A 13,098-nucleotide genomic window follows, 5' to 3' on the forward strand; every position below is an offset into this window, starting at 1 on the left:
GGAAGAAAAACTCTTCTTGACTTCAAATCTGGCCTCGGACACTAGTTGTGTGACAGCACAATAACAACAATAAATTTGAATTATGTTATCAATTACAAATATGTAACTGAATAATCCAAAAATATTATCTCAATGAAATCTATTAATTACTATAAGCAAATCTTAACATTGCCATCCTAAAGGTACCCAACCCTAATGTATTTAGCTTATCTCAGTAATGAGGCTTTGTCAGGGAAGTTTTGCTATGAAAAAAATATTTTCCCCAACTCCTATAAAATATATGGATCCTTGTTATTTTCAAATGAAGGAATAGTAGACTACAAAGGAACCATGAAAATATACTTATCTATTAAACTATGTACATACACTGTAATTCTCTCAATATCTTCTTAGTAACTATAACATAAAAAGAACCAAAACCAAACAAAGCAACCTTTTGACACATACAATCTTACTACATGACTGAATTCCACAGAATAAATTAATCCCAAAAGGCACAGAAGCAACCAATACCAAGAGAAGAGATTGTAAAGGTGGGGAAGGAAGGAAGGAAGGAAGGAAGGAAGGAAGGAAGGAAGGAAGGAAGGAAGGAAGGAAGGAAGGAAGGAAGGAAAGAATAAAAATAAATTTTAATTTTACTCATTATCCACTAGTAAAGTTTCCCTTAAGAATGACATTAAATAGTGATTTTAAAAAGAATCCTTCCTATTTTCAGTAACAAATTTTCCCTTATAAAAACTCAAATTGAATTTTCTGACATCGATGCAGCACTATGTTAATAGGCAAGATAGAGATAGATTTTCATCCCTTAAGCTTTTTATTCGTATGACACCTCAAGTTCATCAATATTCTCTGTCTTTCCTCTCATAATGGTAAGAATCCAGTACAGTCAACAGAAGCCCTACCAAGCCAACAGACTTGACTTCTTCACTGTCATGAGAATCCTAAAGTGCACATTGAACTGGATTTCAAAGTTGAGCTTTCCTTTACATGTTTCCTTCTATTAATCCAGTCCTTTTAAAAGTAATCTTTTACAGTTAGATTCTTAAGAATACTGCAAAACAAAAACAAATGAAAAAAGTCAATCTGAAACAATCTAGTTCTCTTTCACCCCTTTACAACATAATTTCAACATCAAAGGCAAAAACATTCTGAAAAGCTAGTCATAAGCAATGTCTTTTTATCAAAGGAATGATTATTATATATGTGGACTTTCCAAATTTTAAAATAGATTAATTTGGAACCTTCTGACTCATTTTTCTTAGGTTGACCTAGGCAGAATGAATCCAAGGACTTTTATTGTTTGCCTATCAATAAGTCTAACTCTAAGGCTTAATAAAGTAAGATGTTTCACACTTTTAGGTTACAGCAGGAATGCAAAGTATTGACTTTTGATTACTCGATGCTTTAGACACAAATTTAAGTAATTTCTAGACGTGTAGTATGTAGCTAAAATTTTTATTACTCACAAAAAGCAATGTTAAAAGGCACTTAAATTGAATAAGTGGGCTTTTTTTTCTTTAAGTCTTCACATTTGCAATAAAAATATCAGGGATAAATATTATCAGATGTAAAGAGAGATAATTAATATTCACAACATTTAGCTGTCATCTCAAAATTAACTTAAAACTAAATTGCTCTCTAAGGGTCCATGGTGAAGACTAATGTTTAGCTAGAACCCAATAACATAAAGACACAGTAGAAAAGCAACCATTTTGAGTCATGTCAATGTTGCTCATTTGAAAACAATAGATTGATTCAATCTGAATCAAAGAAACATTGAAAGTGAAAAGAAACATTGTTTCAATTTATTTGAGTGAATTTCTCTTCTGGGTAATTTTAGTTCCCTAATTCCAACTAAGTTAATGCCATAATGTATAAAATTTCCATAGGAAAGTTACCAAAGAAAGTTGCCCAACCCATCATCAGTTCAATTTGAAACATTGAAGAGCACTAAACAAAAACAATGCCATCAAGAAGATTCGTAGAAAGTTGAGAGCTAACACCGTCCTTAGAGAGGGGGTATCTAGTCCAACTCCCTGCTTTTACATAGTAGGAAACTGACCGAAGGAATGGCCCAGGTCAGAGAAGGAACAAGACAGTAATATTCCCTTTTCTCAGCTTTCAGGGTTGTGATGACAATCTAATAAAAATGTATATTGTTAGAGAGTTACAAAGTGTTATGAATTTGGGACGAGTTATTACTCTCAGTCATTTAAGGGTATGTTCACTTAAAACTTTTTTTGTATTCATTTGCTGTGTTCACATTGAATGCAAAAGGATGTATCTTGTTTAATGTATTTAATATTTGGGCAAAGAAAATGAATGCAAAATGATAGGACTTATCATTATGAGCACAAAATGCTCTGATAATCCTTAAGTGTTTCATAAACCAGCATTTTCCATGGCATGGTTACACATTTTATAAAGCAATCTAATAGAATGTTACAGCTGCTCAACCTGCTAATTAATGGAGGAGCTATTCAAAGAGTCAAACATATACAATCACAGATTTTACTGCCCCAAAGTTCTATATGTAAGTTCTAGTATGATAAAGTCTCTAAATTCAAAACACAAATGTTTACTCCCTAATACAAACTCACAATGTCCATTATCAAACACATTTTATGAGCCTCAATTCACAAAGATAATGATTACAAATTTTTTCCTTCCAAATAAGAAATAAATATTACAAAACATAATTGGAAATTTTTAACTAACACGCAAAAATGTCTGGTTTTCTTTACTTAACTAAACAATGACCAAATCTTTTAGAAGTCTACAAAATCCTTTATCTAGCTTTCTTAACTAACAAAAATGTTCAAACCATATAAATGTGAAAACATCTACCCAGTGCAAAATGTGGTTGAAACAAACAAAAAAAGTGGGCCAGATGTAAAATAACAAGAAGTAAACAAGAAAACTAAACAACATTAATATTTAAGGGGAAATATGATACAGTATCATATACAAAGAAAACTGAATCAACATTATTCTTAACATCTTCTCCTAACTATCAAAAGACACACAATCTTTCTCCACCAAACCTAAATATGTTAGAAACCAGTCTTTTGTTTCTTTGTTTTAGGTGAAAGACCTGACTACTTTCAGGAACATTTCCTATCAAAATATGCACCTGGAAAACAGGGTTGAATATTAAATCCCAAGATCAAGAAAGCTTTTAATGACCTGACAACAGAGAGAGTAAACCAACCAAGTGCCATCCTGACATTAGCTCCACAAAATCTGTGTTCAAGTGTGCATTTGAGAATTTTCAGCAACACTGAAAAGTCCCCAAAGGGCCCGATAAGCAGAGGTTTCATATTTAATTTACATTCTGAATCCTGTGGGCAGGAACCATGTCTTATTCACTCTTCTGTACAGTGCCTACCATACTACTGAAATGCAACAAATGCCAAAAACAAAAACAAGTTCTACAACAAGCACTCTGGATGCCCAACAGGACTCACTGTTGATCATTCTAATTTTTAAATCTCCAGTCCTTTCACGATGTTAGCATAAAACAACATGTTATTTATCAATATATAAGTAGAGAAGCTTGATAGTTTCATAAGCATGTTATATAAAAGTATGTAAACATTGTTATGGAATTACATATCCTGCAATGGTCAGCATGCACTATAAGACACTGACTTTGGCAAAAGTGATGATACTCTGCCCTTATGTCACACCTAAGGGAACATGCAAGTTGTTGGAGGACAATGAACATGTGATAAAAAAAATACAGCCAATGGTCTTAGAACTACCCTTTTAAAGAAAATATTTGTATGATTCTTACCTTGAATATCCATTAGAAAAAACAGATCGATTAGTGAAATTGAGAGTTCCCAAGGAAGCCAAGTTGTCATCTCCAGATCCCTGGCACCTATTCCAATTTTCTGAACCAACAGGAATGGGTGGAATGACATTAAAGACAGGCTTGTGATCCTGCTGCTGAGAAAGGGATGAAGTATTCAAGTCGTAGTGGTACATCTGTCCCCCAGAGGTACTCACACCATGAACAGAAATGGCAGACATCTTGTTACCAATTATATTTCCCCCAGGAAAACTTCCTTGACAGTAAACTGGGCCCAGTTTCTCCTGTTTAATTACTCCAGGAGTACAAAGTTCAATAAAATCTTCTTTTTCGGTTTTCACTTGAGGCAATGGCATATTAGAACTGGGTAAAATCAGACCCCCCTGCTCAGTAATTTTAGGCTTAGTGTCCGGCAAAATAAGAGGCTTGCAGTCTTCATCTGCATTTCCTTCTAAGAGAAATGGCTCATCTGTTGCTAAAGGAGAAAGCAAACAGTTTTCATCTAACAAGGGGTCTAGTCTCCAAGGGCTCTCATTTGCCTCTTTACTTGGGGACCCAGAGGACAGTTCCAAATCCTGTAAAATATCAAAGGTACTTTGGTCTTCAGTATACAATTTCGAATTGCCATCATTAGTGCCAGTGGGGCCCTTTTTAAAAGCTGGCTTTTCTAAAGCTTTATCGAAATTAGATGTTGTTGGAAATTCATTGTCTGGAGCAGAAGATGCTGAAGTCTTGGGGCTTTTGGACACCCTGGATGACTTACTGAGGCTTGCGATGCTCTCTTCAAGAAGCCTAAAATCTGTTTCACCAGAAGAAACACCGATTTGGCCCTGCTGAGGAAATACCAGATCATTTCCCATCACTTTTGAATCTGTATCACCCATATAAAGTCCCATTGATAGTGAGACTGCCTTGGACAGATCTGGCTGCTGCGCACTGCTTGCTGATCCTTTAGAATAGTCACCCAAAAGAGGTTGCTGCTTAGAGTCTGAATGAGAAGCAGTAGCCAGTGAGGGTGAAGATGCAGGAATCTTCACAGGAGCTCCACCCCTTATCGTTTTATAAAAGTCCATTACATTTCCTCTGCTGCGACCATGTATACTTTTGGTGTTTTCTTCTCCAAGGGAGGGACTTAATGGTTCTTTTGTGTCCATCGATTAATACCAGCTAGAAAAAAAAAACACCATATACACCATAACTAAATAAGCCACAAATACATTCACATCAGCATTTCAGTGATAGGATTAGGTCCATAATATGACAGAAGCTCAACATGTATGGGTTCTACTAATCTTACTTCCCATCACCAGAAGGGTAGTTTCTCTCTTTCAAGAGTTATAATAGTCCTACCTCTTCGTCATCAAACGTAGCATTCTATACAATGCAGATCACCTGCAAAGCTAACAGCAAAATAACGATAGGATGTTTTGCCATTCATGTAAAAATATAATGAATAGTGATGCCTGTGATTAATAAAGTTAAAAATGATTATTTTAGAAGTTTATTAGAGTATAAGTCAATGTGTTATGAAAGGTGGGGAAATAACTAAAACCTACCAGTTTTTATTCAAGAATGCAACAGCAAATACTATACAAGAATTCTGCTAGTTCTTCCTAAATTTCCCCACTCTACTTAGCCATTCATCTACGCCTATTACCTATCATACCACTTACAAGTGGACGGACCCTCTACTCCATTTGAATAAACCAACACTGTCAGTCTGCTAATCTCCTAGACAAGGGAAAATGTTCCCATCTTAAACTCCCTCAATTCTGGCTGGCTGGTAAACTAAACTACTTCAGGACTCAGTCTTGGATATTCACAATGAAAAACAAGCCTGGCTTAACATAAACTAACGAAAGTTTAAATTTCAAGGGGACAGACTAGAAAATGCTACTGTTTCTAACAAAAATGTGGATTTATTTGAAATGTAAATATAACTTATCATTGATTCATATTGATAGTATAGGATAAAGTGGATGTATGCCACAATATGTACCTATATATACAGTTGTATGTAACCATCTGTATATCCTATTCTTAGCTCACTGCATTTTTTCCCCATTGAAACAAAATTTAGATTACTGAAAAAAGAAAGTCATGAAAGAAAAACATAACATCCAGACAATCGGATTGGATCTGAAGAGTCATGAAAAAAAATACAATAAATTCTCACTGGATTCTAAACCTTCACCCATCTCATTAAAAAAAAATCTCATTTGATTGTCTAAGATCTTATTAGAAAACCATCCCTTCAGTAGAGGACAAAACTGAAAATACACTTAATAATCAAAACGATCTGTAAGGCCTGAAAAGGTTGACATTAATATTTAGGACGATCTAGTAAAATCCACTCCAAAAGGAGAAAACTTTTCTGTAGGAAGGAGTTAAAAAATCATAAACTTGGTTGCTGGCTACACAGTAGGGCCGCTGCCTTGTAGGGATAGGAGAGGGGCTGAAGGTGGGTGGAGTAGGGTGCTGCAATGACAAATCTTTAGTGCATATGGTTTACCCTCCTAGTCCCTCTGCTACGTTTACTTGATAATGATCTCTAAACACATACAAGGTATCAAATGAAGTCTAATGAATTTCCACGGGCTTTCCTGACAGCTGCCTTCAAACCCGAAACCAAAACAATACCCAGTGCGTCGCAAGAGGGGGGGGGGGGACGACAAAACGGCCCCTCGAGCAACATTCTTCCTAAATTAAAGTTGCAAATAAACCGGCCGTTACGAACAATGCCCAAATGTCTAAAGTGGCACAACAATCCTACAATTAGCACGTTTACAACCAAAATACAAACATCAAAACCACAGTCCGTCAAAAACCTCCGGCTACACAAGAATAAGGAAGGGTCGGTTTTCAAGACCATCCCATCGATGTTAACCACGGAAAGAAAAATGAAAAAAAAGGGAAGGGGGAAGCATTCATTACTTAATTGGAAGGAAGAAACCCCCACAAAAGCACGAAGTGTCTAGAAATGTGTCGAGACCTGTTGAGCTCTTTCTCCGACACGCCCACTTCTGCAAGATAACACCAGCCCCTTAGAGAAGTCTACAACTTCCAGGCTGTCAGCCCCTTTCGTCCCCGGGAAAAAAAAAAATCCACCCATGCAGAGAGCTCTGAAGGGAGACACGTCGTAGCCTCGACGGAAATTCTAATCAATCCTAGGCAACAGCGAACATTTTCGGGAGAGAGAAGAGTTAAGGCACTATTTCGTTTTTTCCGCGTTTAGAATAAAAATAGATATCCACCCTCAAGGAAGAAAAATAAGGGGTGGCAGAGAGAGGGGGGAAAAAAGTATTGCGGCTTTCCTAGTAGGGTATTAACTCAACCTGGAGGCTTGGGGCCCCCGACTTCCCCGCCAGGGAGCTTGGAGCCCACGCAGAGGGGCATTATTTCAGCCTCCTGGTCCGAAAGTACAAGCTCAGCTTCCTCCCCGTCCACCCTACGCACCCGGGCATAGCAGGGGGGTGGCGAGGGGGAGGGAGGAAGCACTGTCACCCTTTTTCTGTCCTTTCGTCACTGTCAAATCTCCCTACTCAACCCCTCCCCGCTCCCTCCCCCCCCCCACCCCGTTAATAAAAGTTTGCAAGATTCAAAGCCGCCCCCTAGGACTCCGTGCCTTGCCAAGAAAGACTCTCAGGGTTTGGGGGGGGGAGGGGGGCAGAGGTAGCAAGCACCCGTAATCCCCCTCCCCTTTCCTCCATCTGCCTCTTACCTCATCTAGGGGTCCAGTTCTCCCGCCACCTTCCACAGCTCTCACCACGGTCGAAATAAACAACTTAGCGTGTGAAAGGAGGAGGAAAAAATGTTTTTCTAAAAAAAGGAAGTAAACAGCCGCCCCCTTTTCCATGGGGGGAAAAGGGGGAGAACCCCTATTTTAAAAGTCTTGCCTCTTTCCCGTACCGCCAAGAACAGTCCTCGGCCCCTCTTCGGGTCTTCTGGACTGTTGTTTATTGGTACGTTTCTTCTCCCCGGAACCTTTCCACCCCTCTTCTTCTTACACCCACTTTCAGCCGTCCCCGACAGGCGGGCGGTGACTCGGGCTCTAGTCACAGACAGAGCTAGCAAAATGGAGGAGGAGGAGGAGGAGGACTAAGAGGAGGAGGAGGAGGAGGAGGAGAAGGGGGAGGGAGGACACGGGAAAGAGCTGCCAGGTTGTGGAGAGAGAGGGAGAGCTAGACCGAGCGGGGGGCAGGGGGGTGGGGGGAGGAGGAGGAGGCGGCGCCACATCCACATCCACACACGCACATGCACACACGCACACACACACACTCACATATTTCGCCGCTCCCAGCGTGTACGAAGCCTGAGGGGCAGCAGCAGGCGGAGAACGATGCAACCTGTTGGTGATTGTGAGCAATTGCAATCGCACGCTCAGCTCCCCAAGCCCCTCGAACGCAGTCCAGCCCGCCAGCCGCCGCCTCCTCCTTTTCCTCCAGCCCCGGCAGCAACTTACTCCCACCACCTCCCTGGCACACTGCGCCCCCACCCCTCCTACTCCGGCCCCCACAGACAGGCTTACCTCCCTGCAGCACCGACCGCAGCAGCTAAGCAATGATTACTGCATTTCAATCCCAGTCCCTGCGCGCACATTGTGCCCTCCCCACCCCCTCACCCCTCTGCCCTTCATCCCCAAAGGAAAATAAAAAATAAAAATAAACGCGGCGGCGACAGACCTGGTCTTTCTGGGGAGGGAGAGGAAGCAGAGAAGCTTAGTTTGTGTAGTTTCTTTTTCTTCCTTCCTTCCCGCCCCCACCCCACTCCATTTCTCCAGGCTGAGCTGACTTAGAAGATCAATTCTGATGACGGGGATGACGAAGAATACCCGGTGGGTGATGCATGTGACATTGGACCGGCGAGGCCCGCTGTCCACTCCGAGGGAACTGGCGGGGGGCGGAGGGTGGGGGAGAGTGCCGGAGAGTGCCTAATGCACAAAGTCCAGAGGCCTGGGACACGGGGCCGGGCAGGGGGCCGGCTGTCTCCAAGGGACAACTAGGCGGGGGTGGTCCGGCCACGGCCAGCACGAGATACTTTAAGTGTCTCACTTAGGAAAGGACGCCTAGAAAGGAACACAGTCCTGGATCGATATAGAGGAGGGGGCTGGCGGCAACAAGCAACCCAAGCCACACATTTAGGGCTGGGGAAGGAGGAGGCAGGGAAGGGGGCGCGGTGCGGTGCACAAGTCTATCTCTCAGACTTGACCGACAGACACGCCCTCGGGCGTTTTAAGGGGGGGGGGATAGAATACGTACATTTGGCCCCGAGGGAGTTGCATGCATGAAGGTTCCCCCCACCCACGCATCGTCTGTGCAGCGAAGTCTGCAGCCGCCGCTCCCCCACCACCTTTCTCTTGCGCTATGAGAAGTTGCAAAGCAAAACCCACCCTTCCCTCTCTCTGGTCCCCCACCCGAGTCGAGTCGGAGCCGCTGCGGCGGCGGCCGCAGCAGCAAGAGAGGAGGCGTCGCCTGCCAAGTTCAACCTCCACCCCTCCCATTGCTCTCACTTAAAGGAAGTTACAAGCCAAATAAAAAAAAAGCAACAAAAAACAAAAAACCCACCCTCCAGCATGCTGCACTTTTGGAGTGGAAAGAGGGGGAGTGGGGGAGTTGCATGTGAAACAGTGACTTGCACCGAGAATGGCAGGGCCCCTCCACCTTTTACACACGTAACCCACTTCGAACCCTCCCTTTCAATCCCAGCCCCAGCCCAAACTGCAAGCCGGGGCCCCTCCCCTCAATTATGTTGTGACATTTGCTAGACCTTGCGCTTCGCACACTACTGACCCTTCCCCTTCGTCTCTCCTCACGCGTCCCTCCTCCCCTCACCGGCCCCCGACATAGTCTTTTCAAGTTTTTGCAAAAACTCCTTGTAATAGTTCCCGTTAGACACCCCCCCCCTTCCTCCTCCCCACTCGAAAGGTTTAAGTGAATCATGTTTTTAACTCTTGTGGGACTGCGTTTAGAAGGGAAGACAGCCCAAAGACCCCCACGCATCCCAAGACGCTCCCCAGTGGGGCGGGATCCTGCTCCCCCTCCCAGGGAGTCCGCTCCCGCCACGTCCAGTGGAGAGCGATAGAAGAATCTAGCCTTCTACACCGGGTGCCAGTTATCGTAATTATGGTTATGATTTGCCTGTGTGTGCACGTGAGGTGATATGCCCGCCCCTGGGGTGACAGCGGCGCGGGAAAAGTATGTTTGGAGAGGCCCCCGCTGGAACACTCCGGCTCCCAGGACTCTGGCAACCACAGCAGTGAAGCTGTCACTTCAGGCCTAGTCTTCGCCCCGGGCATCCCCTCCCCCTCCCTATATCCTTACTAGGGATTGGAGAGTTTGCCGGAAGCTTCCGGCCGCCATCTTGGTAAAGTAAATTTACGCTCACCGAGCCCTGGCGTCCATATTTGTCCAAGGAGTAGTCTCAAGCGCCAGCAAACCCTTTCGGTAAGAAGTTTAGATTAAACGTGTCAACCAAAACCTTTGTCACTAATGAAACCGGTTGGGACTTGAACAGACGGTCTCGGCAGAGAAGACTTCCGAGGGATGACCCTTTCCTCCCCTTAACGTTGCTCCTAGGTACCCATATTGGTAAAGTAGACACTGTTTGCCATCTTAGTAAAGGTTGAGGGCAAAGGCGCATGCGTAGACCAAGTCATGGCCAGAAACTGACCCAGAATTATGCTTGAACCTTTTAAGTAGAGCCATGGTATCAAACTCAAATAGAAACGGGGGTCACTAAACCATACATAATGATCCCTTTGGCCTCATATTGACTTAGAAAAGCAGCCATTGACGTTATATTCTATTGGATTTGTATTTATTTTATTAAATATTTCCCAATTACGGTTTAATATGTGTTTGATAACACTCAAGAGTAAATGTAGCCTGATGACCATATTTGACACCTCTAATGAAGATCCCTACCTTGTGGGATGGGGAAAAAACCCCAAGTGATTGGGATAAAGGACTACCCATTTGGTAAAACTAAAGCAGAAAGGAGATAGCCTTGCCTATCTTTCCACCATATTATAACCTTTCAGGGGCAGCCAGGTAGCAAAATGACTACTGAGATAGGTATCAGAAAGACTCACCTTCCTGAATTCAAATCTGGCCTCAGATACCAGCTGTGTGACCCTGGGCAAGTCACTTAACTCTGTTGGCCTCAGTTCCTCATCTGCAAAAATGAGCTGGAGAAGAAAATGGCAAACCACTTCCAGTATCTTTGCCAAGAATACCCCAAATGCGGTCAGGAAGAGTCGGACAGAATTTTTTAAAAAGAGACTCAACAACATCCAGTAACCTCTTTCCAAAGGTGCTCTGAAAAACTTAGCCAGTTTTTCATTCACTAATTCTTAGACACTCAAAGTCATGTCATTTGGACCCTGAAAAAACCCTGAAAGTCAGCATGCCATATAGAATAATGGATCTGAAGTCTGGAATACCTGGGTTTAACTCCTGGCACTGACTAGCTGGGTAGCTATGTGACTCAGGTTCGTCATCTGTAAAATGAAGATAATAATACCTGTATTATTTACCTATCTCAAAGAGTTATTATAAAGTTCTAATGAGATAATGTGTGTAAAGCTTTTAACAAACCATAATGAGCATTACATTATAATGAACATTAACATTGATTTCAGAGATTTAGAGGTCATCTAGTTCAAGTCCCTAATGGGGAAACTAAATCCCAGAGAGCTGAAATAATCACAGTTTACATAGTGAATAATCATAAAACTAGACTATTATCTCTTCACTGGACCCATCAACTATTTTCCTACTTTAGTTCATAGAATGCTCTCCTCCCATATCTGCCTTTTGGAATCCTTTCCTTCAGAAGTCCTGATCAAATGCTCTGTTATTGTCCCTACTTGGAAGTAAATACTTTCCTTTGTTTCTCCATAAATAGTCTTTTTTAGTACCTGGTATCAAGAGACTTACAGCTTGAAGAGTTATTTTTACAGATGGGAAAACTGAGGTTCAAAAAGGCTAAATGACTAGCCTAAGGTCAACATGACCTAAGCTTCTCACAGGTAGGGGAAAGTTCCAGTGTAATCAATATTTGTATGAGCTAATCAAAACCACAATGATATTTTGTTGAATATCATTGGAAAGAACAGTTACAGAGTTTGTTATTTTTTTTAAATAATAAACATTTTTATTTATAGTTTTGAGTTCCAAATGTTATCTCTCTTTTTCTCCCTGGCCTCCCTTCTCTCTGAGGCAGTAAGCAATAAAATGTGGGTTGTACATATGCAATTATGTAAAATATTGCCACATTAGTAATTTTGTATAAGACAACTTGAATAAAAGAAAAAATGAAAGAAAGTTAAAAATAGCGTGCTTCAGGGGGTGGCTAAGTGGCTAGGTGGCGCAGTGGATAAAGCACTGGCCCTGGATTCAGGAGTACCTGAGTTCAAATTCGGCCTCAGACACTTGACACTTACTAGCTGTGTGACCCTGGGCAAGTCACTTAACCCCCACTGCCCCACCAAAAAAAAAAAATAGCATGCTTCAGTCTGTGTTCAATCAATATCAGTTCTTTCTTTGGAGGTGGATAGTATGCTTCACCTTGAGACCTTTGGGATTGTCTTGGATCATTGTACTGCTGAGAATAGTTAAGTAATTCACAGTTCTTCATCAAACAATATTGCTGTTGCTGTGCACAATGTTCTCTTGGTTCTGCTCACTCCACTATCCATCAGTTCATATGAGTCTTTCCAGGCCTTTCTGAAATCATCCTACTTTTCATAGCACAATCATCTTCCCTCACAATCATCTACCACAGCTTGTTCAGCCATTCTCCAATTGATGGCATTCCTTTGATTTCCAATTCCTAGCTACTACAAAAAGAGCTGCTATAAATATTTTTGTACAAATAGGTCTTTTTCTCTTTTTTGGGATGTCTTTAGAATATAAACCTAGTAGTGGTATTGCTGGATCAAAGGGTATACAAAGTTTTATAGCCCTTTAGGCACAGTTCCAAATTGTTCTCCAGAATGGTTGGATCTTTTCACAACTCCACCAACAGTGGATTAGTTTGCCAGTTTTCTCATATCCCCTCCAACATCCAATATTTAAATTTTTTGTTATATTTGCCACAGAGTTCATTATGATATCATATTTAAAATATGCTTTTAAAATATTTCCCATTGCTCTGAAACACTTCCTTTGCTAACCAATTAAATGAACAACCTCATTGTCTCAAATGTTCTTGCTTTTTCAACATTGGAATGACTGGGTTTTTTCCCCCTCTTTTGGCTCTACCTTAAATATCCCTACTCA

General features: G+C 41.7%; 1 protein-coding gene across 1 annotated transcript in view; it reads right to left on the reverse strand.

Annotated features, from left to right (window-relative positions):
* Positions 1 to 7,980, reverse strand: part of NR3C1 (nuclear receptor subfamily 3 group C member 1) — a 143,366-nt gene extending 135,386 nt beyond the window's left edge. Inside the window, 2 exon segments of the mRNA XM_043981535.1 lie at positions 3,800 to 4,984; positions 7,539 to 7,980. Of these exon segments, the coding sequence (XP_043837470.1) occupies positions 3,800 to 4,971 (1,172 nt within the window). The 5' untranslated portion in view covers positions 4,972 to 4,984; positions 7,539 to 7,980.
* Between the last annotated feature and the right edge of the window lie 5,118 nt (positions 7,981 to 13,098).

Source organism: Dromiciops gliroides, chromosome 2 (genome assembly GCF_019393635.1).
Source record: "Dromiciops gliroides isolate mDroGli1 chromosome 2, mDroGli1.pri, whole genome shotgun sequence".
NCBI classification, from domain to species: domain Eukaryota; kingdom Metazoa; phylum Chordata; class Mammalia; order Microbiotheria; family Microbiotheriidae; genus Dromiciops; species Dromiciops gliroides.